Source organism: Trichechus manatus, unplaced genomic scaffold (genome assembly GCF_000243295.1).
Source record: "Trichechus manatus latirostris isolate Lorelei unplaced genomic scaffold, TriManLat1.0 scaffold00050, whole genome shotgun sequence".
Lineage (NCBI taxonomy): Eukaryota > Metazoa > Chordata > Mammalia > Sirenia > Trichechidae > Trichechus > Trichechus manatus.
Genome location: NW_004443986.1, coordinates 5172001 through 5194525, shown reverse-complemented (window position 1 = coordinate 5194525; position 22525 = coordinate 5172001). Strand labels below are relative to the sequence as shown.

Here is a 22525-nt window from a genome sequence, read left to right as displayed (position 1 = left end):
AATACAGATACTCTCATTTAATTCCTTCCCATATTTTCTATTTCCTGTGTGCCCTTTATCCCTTCATGTCTTTCTCATGATACTCTCCTTGAGTCAAAAGCAACAGCACAAAATAGGATTAAGTGCTTTCATAATCTTAACCTAGGGAGATACTGATTTCTGTTCTCAGAGATACCTGGTCTGCAGGATATCTATCCAAAATCACCTATGATATTCTGACCAAAAGAATTTTTGAGACTTCTGAGTATATTGGGACACTCAGTATATTTAAGGGATGGAGTTTATCTGGGGAATTTTCACTTGAGATCCAAATATAGGTTTCAAACAAATCTATCTTGGAAGAAGTACGGCCAGAATGCTCCTTAGAAGCAAGGATGGCGAGACTTCATCTCACATACTTTGGACACATTATCAGGAGGCAGAAATTCCTGGAGAAGGACATCATGCTTGGTAAAGTAGAGGGTCAGCGAAAAAGAGGAAGACCCTCAACGAGATGGACTGACACAATGGCTGCAACAATGGGCTCAAGCATAATGACGATTGTGAGACTGGCACAGAACGAGGCAGTGTTTTGTTCTGCTGTACACAGGATTGTTATGAGTTGAACCGACTCACTGGTGCCTAACAATAACATCAACAACAACCACAAACACATTACCAATATAGGCCTAGGAATGAATGGTTATAGCTTTCCTTTCATGTCCATGAAGGAACACTGCGATATACGATTGTGTTCACTGGTAAATGAGCATTCTCTGTAACTTATATTCAATTAGTTTCTTCCCTAAGATATGAAAAGAGCTAATTTGCCTACACTGTGCTAAGTACCTTATTTAGATCAGACCCCGCGCAGACCCAAAACAGTCTACAGTCAGATTGGAAGTTGTTTAAAATGACCATATCATAGAGTCTCACAGCACACCGTGGGTCTTTCCTGAAGAAATAGTCTTTTCTAAAATAAAACCCCTTAATGCAACCTGATTATAGAAGGAATGTTCTGAACATGCTCTACAAAGTCATACTGTGACAGGATAAAATGCAGCCTACCCACACTCACCCACACACAGAGCACACACACGGTATAGATTCATATTTTTTTCTGCCAAGGAGCAGGGAAAAAAGGAAACAGTTCTATCCCTTCCCCTCCTGTGTTCAAAGCCTGGATTGAGGCCAGTGTCCTAATCAGTTCTCATTGGCCCTGGAGGAATCAGAACCTTTTGTAAAATATAATAAAGGGCATAAAATCATGATAAAATGCATGAAAAAGCAGTGCCTTTGGTTAAGGAACTAGAAATAATTCAGCAGAACAGATGGATTGCATTGGTTTGGTATTATTGAGGACATGAAAGGGCTCATTTTGTGGCAGTTCCAAACTAAGAGAAAATGTCCAACTTAAATTTGACAAGTAAAAGTACCTGCCTCCGCTGGGGGAGACTCCATTTTCTTTAATCATTTTCAAAGTGGTGACATATTAGGCAAGAATTTCCACTGAAATATCTCATTTTCTGAAATATTTCATCCATTGTCCCTAAATATGGGGATGTGGTTTTTTTCCCCCTCTAAGAATCCACAGGGATGCAGACTTACAGAGTTGGAAAAAAAAAAAAAATCATAAATGACTGGTTAGTTTCAAAGTTGCCCACTGCTACGTATCCCATACTTAATACTTTAGGAGTCAGTTCACAGCCTGTTGATTATTCTTTACACATTTCTCTCTTAAAAATAAACACAAAAATCTGGTCTCATTGTTCATGCCCAAGCTTATCTACTGGAAATTTCAAATGCTACATCCAAATGCTTTTTTATATGTTATATAAAGTATGGTTTTCAATGTCCTCTCCCTCCATCTTCTCTCCTTCCATATCACCCTCATCATCCAACAACCTGGTCTACTCAGAATTTTACTAATAAAGAAAGGAAAGTTGAAGGAAGGAGGTAATCAAGCAGGCAGGCAGCCTAGCAGGCTTTGGTACTTCCTACCAGTTACATGAAAAGAAAGTGAATTTCAATTCAGGAGACCTGAGTTCTAGTTCTGACTCTTGTTGTCCTTAATGTGCCTATTATGAGGCATCTCTCCGGGCCTTTGTTTCTTCATCTAAAAAAGTAAAGAGGTTTCCCTAAATTACTTCAAAGCTCCCTTTTAGCCCTAAAATGGTGTGATTCTATGAGAAATAACCTAATACATAATCAAAACTCAATAATTCTGCTTTACTTTGATTCATGAACTCACCTTAGGCAATCAACTATAAAAATGCAGCGATAAATTAATACAGTTGAGGCAAGAGGAGATCTGCCTATGAGAGTTTCGGAAAGGACTCCAATCATTAAGTCCATTTCTTATAAGTTCAATCGCAATTGAAAAGGATATTTTTCAAAGTTTATATTCTTAGCCTGTGACAACTTTAAAATAATGAACACTTTTCCATTTTAAAAAAAAAAAGGAGACGTCATTTCTGAATAAATGCTACCTTTGTTTCTGAGATAACTGTTTAGTTCTCTTACTCCTCGACCTCCAAATCTTTGTTTCCGCTCATATATTAGTCTCTATCTCATTGAGCTTATGTTAAGAAGTTGAGTTTATGTTGCAGTGGCTCTTAATACTGACATCAGCTGGGGAGAATTAAAAATATTGATGCCTGGGTCCTACTACCTGAGCTTCCAATTAACTTTACCTGTGGAAAGTCTGGATATCTAGATATTTCAGAGCTTCCCAGTGGATCCTAGTGGGCAGTCAAGGTTGAGAACCACATACTAGAGGGACCTGTCCATTCTTCCCACTCACAAGTAAATTCAAGATACTGACACTACCAACCAACATTTGGAATTAAGGAGTAGTTAAAATAAATGGTTAGTAGAGCATAGGTTAGGGAGTAAAAGCAAACTACTTTGTCTTCAAAATGACAAGTACCTCACACTTGTATGTAATACTGCTTGATTCAGTCAATACAATTTACTTAAAAATATTCTTGGCATAGAGTGATTTGAAAAGCACTTCAGAAAAACAGCATATCCCATTCAACATTAAAGGTCTGAGGTGGTAACAAGCATATTTATTATACATATCTTTAAGTTTTACTTCAAATTGACTTATTTACTTCAAATTATTATGCTCATCATAAAGCAAGAAAAACGTTATCCTTTAGTTTAACTGCTCCATTTTCATAATTTTTATGTGACTCTCTTCTAATTATTGTAAAAAATTATAAATAAACATTTTAGTGGTTTAATTTGGAACACTGCTTTTCTATAGTAATCATATATGAAACAAATTTTCTCTCAAGAGCATTTTGTGGTACTCAAGCACTACAATTTTCAGGTGGTTGAAAATATTTAACTGTTCATTTTTATTAGAAAACTTTAATGCCTCTGTTTTCTACTTTCCTGTATCACCTTCCAAATAAATCTACTGAGAAGAGCAACCTTTCTTCATTCCTTGTATTGGTTATTTCTCATATTAATTCTTTCTTTTTAGTAGTAATTATAAAAAACTACCAATCATCTTAATTCTTATTATAGGCTGCACAATTATTTTTGATGCACTTATCCCTGAATCCACTCTACTGTGATATTCAAATATCTCTCAAAACAATGATATAATGTTCTTTTGATTTACTCATCACATCTAGACCGTTTATACTGCGTCCCAGTTTCCCAACACTGCCATACCCTTTAGAGATAATTCACAGGACTCCCTGTTTTCAGTTTCTTACTGGTTTGTGGTTAGAGTCTAAGACACACACACGGTTTTTTTTGCAAGCTAAACAAAATAGTAAGCTGTTATGTGCTGCCATCTAGTTAGATTACTCTATAAAACAAATGTTTAATTGAATTTCCATTAACCTGCAGTATTCAATGCTTTGTAGCTTTGGTGTCAGAAAAACCTCCACATTACATAAGAGTTTCTCCACAGACCAATACACGTCTTTGTTTAGATTCGCAAAAGGTTTTCAAAGCACATGGATGCGCAGGAGAGTGTGCTGAAGACTCCCCCTGAGGTCCTCGGCATCTTAAGATGTGACACAAAAACTCATCTTCACTTTTCTCATTGGAATTGCTGAGAAGTCCCAGAATGGGCAACAGTAGCTGGGTTTTATGTCCCAGAATTGTTCTGTAATTACTTGGTGTTGGCACTTAAATAAAAAGAGTTAAACATTTCAGCAGAGTATGTTGCTTAAGGTTTGTACTTATGAATTAAACGAAACAAAGTTATTCAATATTAGTCACAAAGAGGCAATGCAAATTCCACATAATGCGTAATCCAACAAAAGCATTATAAAATGTTATTATTCTCAAAACAAATGTGAGAGCTAGCAAATGTCTGTGGGTGGTTTGGTGGGGCTGCAAGTCATGAGCACTTCTGGAAAAACAACTGCAAATGCATTTCTAACAGATGATGGGTCAACTTCTGCAATTTTTTTAAAGCCAAGAAGAGCACATTCTTTTCCTCAGGAGTGCACACACTTTAGAAAACTGACTACCTAATCAAAGAGCTCATTCCTGAAGAGGACCCCAAATGACCCTTCCAGATTAATTTCTCACAGTGACAATAATGCTGCTGGTTTTGTTTTTTTCTCTCAACAGAATCACTAAACTACGTATGAATGATTCAATAGGGGAAAAATTAAATGATATTGGCCTGAAGGACTACTAACGGCTTCAATCTTTAAAAAAAAAAAAAAAAAAGTGCCACATCATGTCAAAAGAAGTTGAGCCATGCAACCACTTTAAATCTCATATAATAAGGACTGATGTTTTTGCTGACTGTCAATCAGGACTATTAAGCAAAGCCAGTTTACACTATAGCTTACTACCTAAGAGCAATGTGTTTACTAAAATATCTTAAAACATTTTGTCTACTCTTAACCAAAGAGACTTTTAGGTTCCAAATAAACTCCTTAGCTATTCTAATTTCATACACTATTAGAGCTGGAAGACAGCCTAGCAAATATCCAGTCTAACTAGCCAAAAGGTTGGTGGTTTGAACGTACCCAAAGATGCTTTGTAAAACAGGTCTGATGATCTGCTTCCAAAGGACACAGACTTGAAAACGTTATGGAGCGGTTCTACTCTGCAAACATGGGGTCGCCATGACTCGACATTGACTCAACAGCAACTAACGACAACAATGGGCTGGAGGCAGCCTCACACCTTCTCATCAGTCCCATAGTGCTTTTGCTATTTCATCCTGGGTTGATATCACGTTGATCAGTGCTGCATAAACTGAACTGTATGGTCTCAGATAATACAGGACTAAAAGGAATGTGATGCATGAGGAGTTGAAAAAGAAGACTGACCAGAAAGCCATAACAGACTTTTAAAATGTAAGACCTGTGTGAACCACAATACATTCCATTTATTCCTGAACTTTGCTGCTTTCATAAAGTCTCCCTTAAAGTGACAGATTTTAGGAATATCACTATCTAACAATGCCTTTGAAGGCTGTGATCAGCCATTGCCAATTTGGACTGGATGGACAGGCCAGCTGCTCCAGTACATAACAAGCGCCTGAAAAATGTGGAAAAATATAAGTAGCAAAGTCTCGGCTGGCAAAAATACATAAAGAATAACAAGCAAGGGAACAACTACAGCAGACACAAAGGTGGGACAAGAATATTCATGTGAATAAATGCGTTTTGTCCATTTAGCCCAGTCTACCAGAAATAAATCTCTTGTTTGTCTACTTTATGTACTCCATACAGGATTGTGCGGAAAAGGTATGGCCTCCAAAATGGCGTGACTGAAAACATGAAATCCTTAAAGATAACTCTAGAATTAACCAAAGAATATGAAAGTGTTCTGTCATGCCACTGGCAAAAGATGAATAATAGGCTTTCACTAAGGAAAGAATTAGAGAGAACTCTATCTCAAATTCCTTCACTTTGGGGTTTTCTAGGTAAAAGATACATTCAATTGAAAGCAGAACTTTAGATATGAAATACATTAGATAATTCCATTATAAATGTATAATAAAGATTCTGAGACTCAATCTGTACAGAGTGCCCTATAAGACATTATCAATGTTTGATTTAAAGAAAAACAACCAGTTGAGTTCACTTGTAAGATGAAATACATTATTCACTTTTTAAAGAGAAAATTCATAAAGAAAATAATTTCCTCCTTAGAAAGGAATACACTGAATGAATGACTCTGCATCTTCAAAAGAAGTTGTTTGATCACTTTTCAGAGAAGCAGAATAAAACGGATATAACTCATGCAAATGCACTTGACCCTTAGTAGCATTCTGTCTGTTCTGGCATTTCTATTTCAACTAAAAATCTTTTACCAGTGCACTTTAAAGAAAATTGGCTTCAGTCAGCAATTTTCCTCACTACAGCTTGAATTGCTAAAAATTAATGTACTATAGATGGTTTTCAAAGATTTGTTGTGAATCGATAGCAACTATAGAACCACTTACATAATCAGCTCTTTTGAAAGTCTGACATTAGACTTTGTATATGCAAATTATATAGATGCAAAAGCTTGCTCACTGTTTTTATTGAAATATATTGACATGAATATGATCTTAACGCATCAGTATCCTCATGAGGTAACCAGAGTCAAAACATTATTGATTTAGTTTCGTTCCTGAACAGGTGAGAACTATATTGCACTTCCTTTATTGGTTTGCAGAGAAGAACAATAATGGAACCAAATAGCAACGTGTTAAATTGTCAGAGTGTGTGGTCAGGGACAGAATCTGTCTTGTGAAATTCCTTAATTCCAGTGTCTGGAATGTGTCTGGCACATAACATAGAACCAGTAAAAAAAAAAAAAAATGTGCTTATATCAATAAATGTTAAATTAATGTGAGAAAATAATTGGGGGTATTTTTTCTTTTAAAAAGGTTATAGACTCAAATACAGAATGTTACTGAATCGTAGGTAAAAATGGGCATTAATAGCAACTAAATCAAACAGCTGCTGGTTGTTACATATTTTGAAAATTTGACGATGGGAGTCTTCCTGAATTGGTGTCACGTTTGCTTTAACCTACAAAAGCCTAAAGAAAGATTTTTCTTAGTGAAAAATGGGACTTATCAAGAATCTACCAAAATGAAAGAAATACTTAAATGAAAGTATTCAAACTTCTACCAAAAAATATAAAAATATCAACTACACCATTAAAAAGAAGTGACTTTTGTTGGTATGACAATGGTTGATCTTTTAAATCTATCCATTTCCATAAGGCAAAATTGACATATATCTGAGTTCAAAGTGTTGCTTAAAACAAAAAAAAGCCAATTAAATTGCATTAGTTAGAATTTTTTCAGAAGAGTACCACAATAAATGATACATATTTGGAAACGAAAATGCTATCACGTGTACAAAACACATGCTGGAATCATAACAGGCATACATCAGGCAACAGCTCATTCCATTAACATTGAACACCTACTGTGTGCCTAGCCCAGAGTCAGATGGTAAGTTCTGTGCTACTAGTTTCTATAACAGTTCATCAATCATAATGTTTCTACTACATGGTTAACATTTTTGTACTACAACCCAAATGACTCTTGGCCTCTATACATGATTTACTTAAGTAAGAAGAAGAGTGTGGCCAATTCAGGATTACCTCACATTTATGTAGCAACCCAGTTTCTTGCAGCCGTGACCAGATGCTCTGTATTCGTCCAGCGTGCTCGGGGTGAGTGGTGGAATTGCCACAAATGCACTGGTGTTTCAGCATCAGAGGGTCATAGGCAATTCCTTCAGGACAAAGAAAACACAACACAAGATTGAGTAGTGATATAAGGAACAAATTAGAAAACAATATGATTACTCAAAAAAAGTCAATCTTTTAAAAATAAATTTTATGCATAGAGAAATAATATATATCATCAAGTTCTCTGGAGCCATAAGAGTCATTTAGTTCTATGTATCTGAATACGTACGGGAAAAAAAAAACAAAAAAAAAACCATGGAAAAAACAATGCTCAGAACCTAGCTTAGTAAGTCTGTAAAGCGATGAAGACAGTGACACTTTAAGAAACTTCAGATTAAAAAATAATAACTGTAATCTTACCAGTGTTTTAAATTCTTATGAAGTATTTTTAGACAAATAATTCAATTCAGCAGAGGTTTTAATTTTATCTTTGAAGCCCCAAAATGAGCTCGCTCTTCCAAACTTGAATTTAATTCTTGAGTAATTCTAGTCTCACTTTAGATGAGGTTTACTTCCTTGTTATAAACTGGAGGTTTTCCAACTACCTGTCTTTTCTATTTAGCAATTCCTTCAAAGCTGTGTGAAAAGATTTCTTCTTTGCTTATTTGTGCTTTTCTCATAATATATGCCATTATGCAAGTAATTTGGATGTATATCTTATATATTATGGAGTTTTTGAAATATTTATTTTAAAAAGCCAATGAATAATTTGCCACACCTTTAGTAGAGATTACTTAGATATTTAATTAATAAAATTTGTTTTTGAATTATCTTGAATTAGTATATTTTCCGTTTCAGTTAGACTCTGCAATGGGAAAGATTTTATAAAAATTTGATGAAATAAACATCAGGGGTTTATAAAATAAAATTTCTTTAAGCAAAAACTTAGATGATAATTGCAACTCTGGTGAATTTTAAAAAGATTTATACCCTGAAACTTAAACTCCTTGGGGAGAGAAACATGCCTGACATAAGAAATTATTTAACTAATTAAATCTTTTCCAATAAATTACCATAGAATTCCATCCTGGTTGGGGGTGGGGGGTGGGATGCATGATAAGGAAAAAAGAACAAAAATAAATACCTATTCTGCAACAGATATGTACTAGCAATTGTGTTGTACAGTGAGTTTAATTAAATGCATTTTATTCTCCCTTTATTTCCAATATAGTGTTAGAGGTAGGTTATTCAAGAGAAGAAAATATTTTTCCCTGATTGCACTAAAATCAAGCAAAGGAATCACCTATGCATTTTGAAATCATGTGGGAAAATTTTGCCTAACAAAGTATATATTACTGGTCCAAATAGAATCCATTCTTAAAACTTAAAAGCCTTCAAAATTCATCTCTCTGCCCACGACTCTCACATTTTCATTCTCAGCCTTGACCTCTTTTCTGAACTGCGCATTTGCACACTTATCTATTCAATTACCAGCTCAAAATCTCCACTTGGATGTTGTTATGGACTGAATTGTGTCCCCCAAAAACGTGTTGTAAATCTTAACCTCTATGCCCGTGGTTATAATCCCATTTTGCAATGGGTTGTCTTTGTTATGTCAGTGAGGAAGGATTAGTATAGGGTATATCTTGAGTCAATCTCTTTTGAAATATAAAAGACATTAAATACAAGACAGTAAGCAGAGATGCAGTAAGACAGATGCCAAGACACATGGAGATCCAAGGAACTGGGAAGCAGAAGCTAAAGAGACAAGGACCTTCCTTCACAACCTACAGAGAGAGAGAAAGCCTTCCCCTAGAGCTGGAGCTCTGAATTCAGACTTTTAGTCTCCTAAACTGTGTGAAAATAAATTTCTGTTTGTTCTAGCCATCCACTTGTGGTATTTCTGTTATAGCTGGAACACGGGAAGGAGGGCCTGCTAAGTTTCAAAGGGTAGGGCCATGGTCTACTGGATCTGAAAGGGTGAGGCAACAGCCTCTAGGTTTCAAAGAGTTGGGTCTTCACCAACTTGGTTCTGGAGTGTGGGGCTGCTGTTAAAGTGCACCGGGGGATGGGGCTGCCACCCCAAGCTAAGGAGGAGACGGCTGCCATGCCCAAAGGGCAGAAGAACAGGGCCTGTTGGGGCCTGGGGGCGGGGTCGCCACTCAGATAGACTAGGAGAATGGGATTGCCTAAAGCCAAGGGAGCAGAGTTGCCATCCCAGAGGGCCTGAAGGTGAGGGGCCTCCACACAGAATCCAAAAGGAGTGGCCAACACCCAGAGTCTGGAGGGTGGAGCCATTGCCCAGATAGTCTCAGAGAAGGGAAGATTATTTTCAAGACTTGAGAGCTAATATAATTTGTTCTGCTGGGTTTTGGACTTGCTTGGTGATTGTTATTCCTTCTTTCCCTCCAATTTCTCCCATTTGTAATGGAAATATCTACCTTGTGTCTGTTCCACCACTTTGGAAACAGGTAATTTGTATTCTAGATTTCATAGGTTCATAGATGAAGACGAATTTTGCCAGGATGGAATATGCCTAACATCAAACCATTTTTGATTTAGATGATTCAGAAGATAAGATTTTGGACTTGGAGTTGATGTAAGACTTTTGAGATAATGTGATGGGTGAATGTGTTCTGTATGTGGCAAACATGAATTTGGGAGGGCCAAAGAATGGAAACTCTGTGGCATAGAAGTTAAGAGCTACGGCTGCTAAACTAAAAGCTTGGCAGTTCGAATCTACCAGGCACTCCTTGGAAATCCTATGGAGTTCTGATTTGTCCTACAGGGTCGCCAGGAGTTGGAATTGATGCAACAGCAATGGGTTTTAAAGGGTGGAATGTTATAGATTCAAGTGTGTTCCCAAAAAATATGTGTTGTAAATCCTAACCTCTATGCCCGTGGTTATAATTCCATTTGGGAATGGTTCTCTGTCATGTTAATGAGCAAGGATTAGAGTAGGGTGTATTTTGAGTCAATCTCTTTTGAGATATAAAATAAATTAAATGCAAGCTAACAAGAAGAGATGGAGTAAGATAGATGCCAAGACACATGGAGATCTCCAAGCAACCAGGAAGCAGAAGTTAAATAAACAAAGATCTTCCCCCAGAGTCTACAGAGAGAGAAAGCCTTCCCCTAGAGCTGGTGCTGAATTCGGACTTCTAGCCTCCTATACTGTGAGAAAATAAATTTATTGTAGCCATACTTGTGGTATTTCTGTCATAGCAGCTCTAGATAACAGGTATCTCATGGGTTTCATACACTGAAAATGTCTTTAATTTGAATTTATGGTCCTAAACAGTAAAGAGCATCATGATCAACCATTGCTCATGCCAGAAAACCTAGTGTCCTTCAGACATGCCCTCTCCAATGAACCAACAAGTACTAACTAATTTTCTGCCAAAGTAGTTCTTGAGTCACTCACTTCTCTACATCTCCAAAACCACAGGCAATCCAAGGTACTATTGTCTCAGATCTGGACTCCTGAGGTATCTTCCTAACTGGTCATCTGACTTTCATTCTAATCCATTTGCCACACAACAGCAACTACTTTTGCTTAAAAATCCATCTGTCACTTCACCACTGAGATTGAAATTCTTGAAGCACAGGCTCTTTCTCATCTCTACAACGTCATCTTGTACCCTTCCCTCCCTTGATCTCTATTTCTCCCACAAAGGACCTCCTTCCATTCCTGAAAAGGGACACAATCTTCTAGTCTTGGGATATTCATACATGCTGCTCCATATAAGCCAGAAATTCTTCCTTTCTGCTGCCCATAACTCCATCCCTCCTCTGTATAATTCCTAACACATTCTTGAAGGCTCAGTTTTCATGTCACTTCCTCAACAAAGCATATCCTAAGATCTCTAAATTAGGTCTCCTACTATTTGCTTATATTACCCTCTAGATCCCCTTCAGAATTATTATGTAATTCTCATATAATTTTGCTAACTGTCCATTTTCATCAACACGTAGTATTCTTTTTGCGTGTTAATGAGTCGATTCCGACTAATAGTAACCCTGTTGGGCAGGGTCGAACTGCTCTATAGGGTTTCCTAGGCTGTAATCTTTACCGGTGCTAATTGCCAGGTCTTTTCTCCTGCTGAGTCACTGGTGGGTTCCATCCATCAACCTTTCAGTTCACAGCTGAGCACTTAACCATTGCAATGGTAAAATCTATGAAAGCATAGACTATAGTTGTGTTATTTATCTCTAATCTCCCAATGCCTGGAAATATGCTTGGCATACACAAGATTCTTAAAAATATTGTTTATTAAATGAATGAAAAACATAAATAAATGAACAAATTCTAGAACTAGGTCAGATATCTCCATTATAAAGCCTTCTTAATGAGCCTAATGAGGGAAAATTCCCTCGACTTCTGTTTTTTGAGGTCTTACTTTCTAAACGGAATGTGAATTATCGAGCAATCTCATACGCAAATAAAATTTTGCTGAAGATCATTCAAAAGTGGTGTCAGCAGTACATCAACAGGCAACTGCCAGAAATTCAAGCCAGACTCAGAAGAGGATGTGGAACAAGGGATAACACTGCTAAGGTCAGATGGATCTTGGCTGAAAGCAGAGAATACCAGAAAGATATTTACCTGTGTTTTATTGACTATGCAAAGGCATTTGACTGTGTGGCTCATAATAAATTTTGGATAATATTTTGAAGAATGGGAATTCCATAACATTTAATTGTGCTCATGAGGACCTGTACATAGATCAAGAGGCAGTCGTTTGAACAGAACAAGGGGATGTTGCATGGTTTAAAGACACGAAAGCTGTGTGTCAGGGATGTATCCTTCCTCCATACTTATTCAAGCTGTATGCTGAGCAAACAATCCAAGAAGCTGGACTCTATGAAAAAGAATGCGGCATCAGGATTGGAGGAAGACTCACTAAAAACCTGCATTATGCAGATGACACAGCCTTGCTTGCTAAAGGTGAAAAGGACTTGAAGCACTTACTGATGAAGATCAAAGACTACAACCTTTAATATGGATTACACCTCAATTATAAAGAAAACGAAAATCCTCACAACTGGACCAATAGGCAACATCATGATAAATGGAGAAAAGACTGAAGTTGTCAAGGATTTCATTTTACTTGGATCCACAATCAATGCCCATGGAAGCAGCAGTCAAGAACTCAAACAACACTTTGCATTGGGCAACTCTGCTGCAAGAGACCTCTTTAAAGTGTTAAAAAGCAAAGATGTCACCTTGAAGACTAAGGTGGGCCTGACCCAAACCATGGTGTTTTCAATCGCCTCATATGCATGCAAAAGCCGGGCAATGAATAAGGAAGACCAAAAAAGAATTGATACCTTTGAATTATGGTGTTGGAGAAGAATATTGACTATATCATGGACTGCCAAAAGAAAGCAAAAATCTGTATCGGAAGAAGTACAACCAGAATGCTCCTTAGAAGCAAGGAGGGGGAGACTTCGTCTCATATACTTTTTTTTTTCAGTCCCAGAAGGAGAAAAGGGCTTATCCCTAAACCTTTGCGCTAGTCCCCCAAAGTTAGTGGAACTTTCAAAACTACAGGAGGCCATTTTGTGCTACTACTATGGATTCAAGGGGCCCTGGTGGTGCAAAGGTTAAGCGCTTGGCTGCTAATCAAAAGGTTGGCAGTTCGAACTCAGCCAGCAACCCAGCAGCTCTGAGGGAAAAAGACCTGATGATCTACTTCCGTAAAGATTCCAAAACCTGTTGCTGTCAAGTCGATTCTGCCTCACAGCAACCCCACAGGAGGACAGAGTAGAACTGCCCCACAGGGCTTCCAAGGAGCGGCTGGTGAATTTGAACTGCCGACGTTTTGGTTAGCAGCTGAGCTCTCAACCACTGCACCACCAGGGCTCCTTCATAAGGATGACAGCCTAGAAAACACTATGGGGCAGTTCTGCTCTGCCACATGGAGTCACTATGGGACAAAATCCACTCGAAGACACTTAACAACAACTAAGGCAGCTCACTTCCTCATCCTGAAGGTTTGGCTTCTGTGTAAACTCTTCATTTTGTTCCCTAGCCCAAAAGTTAGTTAACGTAACAAATCTGAAAGTCATCTATAAGAAATCTCTTTTTTTCTCTTTCTTTCTTTTTTTTTTATTGTACTTTAGATGAAGGTTTACAGAACGAGCCTTTCATTAAACAGTACGCATATTGTTTTACGACATTGGTTGTCTCACATACTTGTTATCAGGAGGGATCAGTCCCTGGAGAAGGATACCATGCTTGGTAAAGTAGAGGGTCAGCGAAAAAGAGGAAGATCCTCAACAAGATGGACTGACGTGGTGGCCGCAACAATGGGCTCAAGCATAACAATGATTGTGAGGATGGAGCAGGACTGGGCAGTGTTTCACTCTGTCGTGCACAGGGTCACTATGAGTCGGAACTGACTCAACGGCACCTAACAACAACTTCTTTAACATTCTACCTTTTATTTTATATATCTTATTTTTCCTCCAGTATTCAAGTGCCTCTAGTACAGGCATTTATTTTACTCAGCCTTATACTTCTACATGACATTTTGGACAAAGAGAAGATAAATAAATATCTTTAAATAAATCCAAAATGAAAACATGAAGAAAGGCATAAAAGAAATGTCTTTACAATTCAGATTTATCAAGGATTTATGAGTTGGTATTATATAACAGGAACTATTAAACATGTTTTCAACCACGGTTGCATACTGTATAAAATGAAAGATACATAATAACAATACAGAAACAAATAGTATAGTACTGCCTCATTTGAAAACATATTCTTGACGAGTAGAGATTCTATTCACTAATTTAAATAACTTTTTCACATTTCATCTCTTGACTTATATAACCTCACCTCCATAGAAATCTGTTCCCCTTTTAACAAAAATTTCCCCATAAACCACTGCCTACAAAAAATAAAAAATAAAAATTGTGAAACAGGTTATGGTAGCTAGAAATTACAGTCAGGTATCCGGAGATTATAATACAAAGTCCAGGAACTCTTGGAAAGTCTTTTGAATTTAAGGAGAAATAAATAAAGTCTGGAACCCCAAACCTCCACTGACTCATCTAAATGATGTATCAATGAGGTGTTAACAGGTAGAAAGCAAGGTGAGACTTTAACCTCATCCTTCATCTCCATTCCTTTCCTCTCTTTCTTTCCAGAAACAGAAATTTATAGGGTAAGAAATAAGCCTGCCCTTCTCTCTGGTATTCATATGGAATTCTACTTTGGTTTGACTTCCTGCCCCACTGGTTACCACTTGCAGTATAAGCCAATGGATCAATCTCTCTCTCCATCAATCCCTTGCCTGCATTTTCTATGCTGATAGTTTTTCTCTATTTCTAAAGGTCCTAAAATTTTTTATGTTTCTTAGACAAGCTTAGTCTTTGTACTTCTATTTATTTCTCTGACTTTCAGTTTTATTACATGATATAATGTATGTGCCTCACCTAGTGTAGTGCCTGCCCCTTTTCTTAATCATTGTTTTGTTGTTAGTTGCCATTGAGTCAATGCTGACTCATGGAGATCCCACATGTCCACAGTAGAACTGCTTCATAGGGTTTTCAAGGATGTGACCTTCTGGAAGCAGATCCCCAGGCCTGTCTTCTGAAGGTCCTTTAGATGGTTTCGAACTGCCAACCTTTCAGCTAGTAACTTCACTGCTTGTACCACCCAGGGACTCCTTTATTAATCATTACATGTAGTTATTATTTAGTGATAGAATCCATTCATGTTTCTAGGTTTACACTCAATCTTATAAGACACTGTTAGGCTGAGTCCACCTAGTCTATAACCTTCAGACCTGAAATTTCTGATCCTGATTCCTAATATTCAACTTTATATTGCATTTTTGGTAGCTGCCTGAGTTTTCACGCCTTAAGATATATGCTTAACAACATTTATTAAACATATTCTAAAACCAAGGGGCTGACCAGGCATGATACAAATACATATGGCACAGCACCTCCCGTGAAAGATGCAGATTCAGCAGACAGTCACTGAGAATTCATGAATGTTCACTATGTTCCAGGTACCAGCTCCATCTTATTCCATTTAACTTATGATCTAGTAATAGAGGTGAGGCATATATAAATACAGTTACATGGCAGGTTTAAAAAAAAAAGATCTTGTAAGCAAGGAAAAAATAAATATGGGACTAGGAGGCCAGAGAAGGTCTCTTAAAAATAAAAATGCTAAAAAAAAAAAAAAAAAAAAAACCTTCAAATGATAGAGTTACTAAAACAGAAGGGGCTATTTTGAGGCAAGGGTCATCTCTAATGGCTTCCAAATCATAACTATACAGCTGCTGTTATTCTGTCTACCCATAAGTCTAATACATCCATAAATCTAATCTTGCCCTTTTTTCCACTTTCACTATACTCTTCACATTCTATTGCCAGCTATCTTTTTTTTATAATATCTTTTAACAGGAACCCTTAAAGAGCCAAACTGTGCACTTTTTATTTATGTGTGAAACTTGATTTGTCCATTAAGCAAATGATGTAATATCCCACAATTATTTTCTAAAAAATGAGTAAACTGTGCCTCTCGCTAGATAAGAAGTATTGTCTAATACAGGTAGTCCCTGACTTACAACCGAGTTTGGTTATGACGACTGCGTTGTAAGTCAGTTGTGATGTAAGTCAAATACCTCATTTATTTTTTTTTAGTTTTCATTTCAAAACAAAGTGGCGTTTTGAACAGTAAATCATAAAACTGAACATCTGTGAGTGAACATCTGAGAATGGTAACATCAGAAAATTACATGCTGCAACACTATATGTAGTACATATTATTAATGCTAAGATGTACAAAAAAATGGACAGTCATAAGTGCGGTTCATCGTAACTTGAATACATTGTAGGTTGGGAACTACCCATATTTATAGTTATTTTTTCCTGTAAATAATCTGTTATCAGAATATCAGACAGCTAGAAAGGAAGCAGATGAAATTCCACCTTAAGTCTGTCAGAGCCTAGGGATTGGATTAAGCGTCACCATCCAACTGTAGAGTGAAGAAGTAGATTCATTCAGTATGTAAAATGGTAGAAAGTGAAGCCAAAAACAATTTACTACATACTTGCTAGCAAAATATCTGGAAAGACTTCTCTATCTTCAAGAATGAGTAAAAAACAGAGAAATGAGAATGAGAAAAAACAGGGCCTATCAGAATATTCTACAGAAATGGTAAACGAAATGTCACTCTGACTACTTAGGAAAAGGTAATTTGGTGAATATGATTTACTACAGGGAAAAAAAAAAAACAGTTGCCATCAAGTTGATTCTGACTCATGGTGACCCCATGTGTGTCAGAGTAGAACTGTGCTCCATAAGGTTTTCAATGGCTGATTTTTCAGAAGTAGCTCACTAAGCCTTTCTTCTGAAGTGCCTCTGGGTGGACTCAAACTTCCAACCTTTCAGTTAGCAGCCAAGCACATTAACCATTGCAATACCCAGGGACTCCATCATTTCCTACTGGGTCCAAAATAAGATTTTAGAAAACTTGGCATCCTTAACAGCAGATCAAAAAAGTTTGGGCCCTACAAAATAGGAACAAAAGCTAAAGGGAGATATCACGATAAATTAAAAAGATAATGGTACAAATAAAAAGAGAGATGGATAAGATAAATAGAGTGCACAGAAACAAGATAAATTTATATCTGTAGGAGAGGCAATAGATATTTAAAGGAATTCATGTGTCAGAAAATTAGATTGCTGTTATTGAATACGAGTTTGAGAAACCCATGGAATACAACGGAAAGGACTAAGATGTACACAACAAGAGGAGATGAAAATACGGACATCAGAAAATAGAGAGCAGAAGAAGAAGTTGTAGTTGCCTCTGAGGAGGAAGTAAGACTAACTGAATAACAAGAATAATTACAGATTTTTTCCTTATGTAGAAAGAAACAACTGTATGAGTATGCAACTGAAAAGGCTCATCATAAAGATAATTAGTTTTTTAAATAAACAAGATATAGAAAATACCCTACTAGACTCCAGAAAAGATTACAAAAGCCCCCTCACTACAGAACACACGTCAGGATGGCCTCTGAATTCTCCTCTTCAGTGCTAAACCATTTGAGACTTTGACCACATTTCCCAACATTTCAGACAAAAATCTGTGCTCCCAAAAGTCCCAAATAAGTAATAATTCATATATTCATGTGTGAAGGTAAGAGGATAATATTCTCAGGTAGGAAAAAGAAAAAAATACACACAGACACATACACCCTTTGAAAATTTCTTCAAGGCATACTCTAGTTAAATGACCTATGAATAAAAATTATGATCTCAAGAATGGGTAAGTTGTAATGTAACAGGATTTTCAGCGAGAACTGTAATCAATAAATATTAAAATTAACCCTAAATAATTCTGTTTTGGTGACATGTCCAAAGTTAGTCCTAGTGGAGAAAATAATCAATAAAATACTAATTTAGCCAAAATAATCTGTGTGTAAAACTCTAGACAGTGAAGTAATATTTATATTTTTGGAAATTAAAAAAATTGATACATTTACATTGATACACTTAAAAATGATACAATTTCATTGTAGGCAATTTGGTAAAGCTAGAACACTATAAAGGAGACTCACCATTACTCTATCACTCACAGGTAATCACAATTAAAATGCTATGTTCAGAATTTTTTTCTCTTACCACATGTATTAAATGAAACTGGGATCATTAGGTTTTAGAAAGAAAAAGATAGAAAGAAAATGGCAATGTTTCCTTCCTAGTTTGCAGAAAAAGTAATAAACTGTTTCTGAAATATTTAAAGTTAAGAATTAGTATTAAGTTTTAAATAGTATATGTATCTTCCAAATTAATAGAGAAAATTGTTCTTAATTGTTTATAAAATTAAAGACAAAACAGAAACTGAATGGCTTTGGAAGCATTTAAAAATAGAAAGCATAACAGATAACAGAAGTGGAACCTAACGTATTCGCTATAAAATATAATGTAGTTTTTAAAAATCAAGTTTTTTATTTATAAGCAAACATAAAATCCATAAAGTCCCGTATATTCAATATGATGTAAACTTAAATATATATATATACATGTATGTATAAATATACATATACATCTATATGTATATGTACATATATAACATACATAAAATTATCTTGGGACGAGGGCTTATAAGGCATTTTTTTTACATTTTTCTTATTTTAATTGATTTTGTATAAAATATTTATACAATAATATTTATAACCAAGAACAATAAGTGGAAGGAATGATTTAGAGAATCACCATTTTGTAACCTCTAATGAAATCATTCAGGTAAACATTATTAATGGGTAAGACCATTAGGTGAACTATTGATGAGGTACTTTACAATGGAGGTATCAGACTGTCACCATCTGAACCCACAGATCAATCTAACATGACTACAAGTAAGACAACCTATCATCATGGTGATACAATATGATATAATGCAATATGAAGTACTGTTACAATAACAGTAACAGAATTGAACACAAATCTAATCAAGTCTTAAAGCTAACTTTTAGCTAACAGGAGACACAAGGGATGGAGAAACAAGCTAAAGGACACCACTAGGAAGCAGACTAATCCAGACTGGAGATATTCCATAAGTAACTGACACCATTCCTTCAGCAAGTCATTGGAGCATGGGGTGGGGCCAGAGGGAAGGGAGGAGGAACCAGTCTAGATTTAAAGAGATCAAGACACCTAACAGTGAAATCCAATATATGGATCTTATTTGGCTTCTAATTAGAACAAACCAAAACCCAAACCAAACCCATTGTCACTCAGTCAATTCCAACTCATAGTGACCCCATAGGGTTTCCAATGCTGTAAATCTCTACTGAAGCAGAATGCCACATCTTTCTCCTGCAGATCTTCTGGTGGTTTTTGAACCACTAACCTTTCGGTTAGCAGTCAATCACTTTAACCACTGTGCCACCAGGGCTCCTTAATTAGAGAAAACCCACTGTAAAGAACAAATTTAAAAGGGTATGAAACAAATAGGCAAAACCTTAAATTTATTATATCAGGGTGATAGGTAGATGAGGGTTTATTATACTACTTTCTATTGTATGTGCTTGGAATTTTTCATTATAAAAAGTAAATTATATTATTAAAACCGATAAGTGAATTATTATGTTTTAATTTTAATCTACAGTAGTTAAAACAATTTAGAATAAAAAATACAGAAATACACAAATTAAAAATGGAGAGTTTATATCCACTTTAAAGTTTATGCAAAATGTCAGAAGAATAGATAGAGTTTGGCTTTTCAGAATTACTGCATCAACTTCTTTTTAAGAGAATTGTATTTTGTTTTGTTTTGTTTTAGATTAGGGCAGAATGCTGACTATGTCTTAGATATACTGATAGAGTCAAAATTTGGCTCTGAAAGCATTTGCATGTTATCAAATTGTGTTACTCTCCTAAATAAACAAAAGAACTATTTTTGTCATTTTCAGTGAGAATTCGATAAGCTACTTCTGGAGGACTTTTTCAGAAGAAACTTCAAGCCCAGATATTTGAGGACAGCAGTTTTAAAACAGATTTTTTTCTACCCAAAGGAAATTCATCTCTCCATTCTGATTACGGTAGTAAACAGACGTTACTCTGGGAGGAATTAAAATACACACACACACACACACACACACACAAACATACACACACAACTTTTCTTTATTTTGTTAAAGAGGCAAAACGTATATATGCCTAATGATTTTACAATTTAAAATAAATTAATAATTATTCTTTAATCTCTATCAAATGTTTTCGAAGATTATTTATTGAATAGGAAAATATTTATTACATAGCATTAACAGACAAAGCAAGATAAAACAGGGTAAATTTTACATAATGATTCCAGATTAGTTTAAAAGGTATTATTAATCCCATAAAGCAAACCAAACCCAAACCCAATGTCATCGAGTCAATTCCGACTCATAGCGACCCTATTAAACAAAAAAACCTTTGCCTTTGAGTCAATTCTGACTCACAGGAACCCTATAAGACCGAGTAAAACTGTCCCATAGGGTTTCCAAGGAGCAGCTGGTATATTCAGACATGCTGGCATTTTGGTTAGCAGCCAAGTTCTTAATCACTGCATTAAGCCCATAGAAAGAGAAAAAATATATATATATGGAAAAAAAATATAACCAGATTTTAATTGTGGTTATCTCTGAGTGAGAGAATAACAGTGATTCTCCTTTATAGTTTTCTAGATTTACCAAATTGTCTTCAGTGCACATTTACTTATTTTGTAATGAACAAAAATAGCAATGTTACCCCAAATTTTCACTTAAGGTATCAGTGATTTTTTTTTGTATAATTTTATGCAATCCATGTCTACTTAATCGCATTTCATTCATATGTTCATTTATTTCTTGATTCATGTGTTCACTGTACAAAAATATACATTTAGCTCCTTCCAAGGGCTGGTCATGTACCTATGTGTTAGGGTCAGAGAGAACAGAAAATACACTTCCTTTCCTCATGGACAGTCCATTAGGACATAATTCCAAAATTAAATAAATAATTATATTTTGGGAGGGAATAATCCAGTCTGTTATGAGGGAACAAAACAGGGAGATTTAATTTTAATTTAGCCAGCCAAAGAAGGCTTCCTGAAGGAAATAACATATAAACCGAAACTTGAAGGGTCCTCTAGAGTTAGCCCTGACTTGGTAAAACATCTTTCGTTTATAAAACAGAGAAAAAAAGGTCAATGTTGCTCTTCTCAGACTGAAATATTCAAATGCATTTCACTTACAATCATGAGGTGCTACCTACCAAACATCAATTTTAAAAATCCATTTAAATAAATTATTAAATAACTTTTGTACAAAGTTTGGTTAAGCTGGAGCACTGTGATTCTATTTTATATTAGACTCTGACTAAAAGGATCATGTTAAAAAGGTAGATTATGCAGAGTAACCTAGGGTTGGGAAATGAAGAACTTAACCTGTACCGGGTGGTGGGGAAGATAAAGTCAATTAGACACATTGCTGTTAAATTTTTACACCATTTGCTATAAGCTGGCACACTATCATCTACTGTGAATGTTCTCTTATAAGCCATAGGCGAGTCTCACATTTTCCTTGGTCATTAAAACTTCATATAAACACAATGTCTTGATTTGAAATAGAATTAAAACATACCTTTTAAAATAAATATTACTACCCATATTCATGTATAGCATAAAATCTATTTGAATATGTGGCAACCTAGCCCTACAACACACGTTCTTCTTTATCACTTCAACAACTGCAAGGACATACGTTTCCTCTTGCCCATCCTAGAAATATCCTCTTCCAGGCTCTCAGTGAGGCCATTGAGTAGTGGCTACATCTTAGTCTCTGTGTCTCGGTCCACTGAAGTCCTCATAGGATATGGAATGAAGACATCTTTCAACAACTGACTCAAATCAGACAACATTTTCCCCCTTGGAACATTTTTTTGTTCTTTACAAAAAAGGGGGGTGGGGAGGATGGCTACTCCAGTTAGCTGCTGAGGGCCCACACTGATGGTGCAGGTTTGAAAGGTGGACCTTCAAAATTATGTGAGCTTAGTCTTGAATGTCACTTTCGACTTTTCTAAAACATATTTATAACAAATACTTTCAAAAAGACAAAAAAAAGGAGTTTAATGTTTAAAAATATATAAACTCAAATAGGCTAGAAATGAAAGCCTTAGTTAGAATTAATCAAGACTACTGGGACCACTAAAGTAAATTCTGAGATCATGCGGATTATAAGAGCATGCAGGCTACGGGAGAAATTCAAGTTTGGAAAAAAGCCAGAGCTATATGTGGAGGAGCAGAGTGAAGACAGTCCATGTAATTTTGTCTGGATTTGGAATAGCACTAAATGAAAATTTGCCAACTAAATATATTTTTTTAATCCAAAGTCAGTAGAGTGGTGATTAACAGATATATACAAA

The 22525-nt window shown here is 36.0% G+C and overlaps 1 protein-coding gene across 1 annotated transcript in view; it reads right to left on the bottom strand.

Annotated features, from left to right (window-relative positions):
- Positions 1-22525, bottom strand: part of HDAC9 (histone deacetylase 9) — a 700487-nt gene that overhangs the window by 305686 nt on the left and 372276 nt on the right. Inside the window, exon 14 of the mRNA XM_004377428.2 lies at positions 7573-7706. Within this exon, the coding sequence (XP_004377485.1) occupies positions 7573-7706 (134 nt within the window). The remainder of the gene's footprint in view (positions 1-7572; positions 7707-22525) is intronic.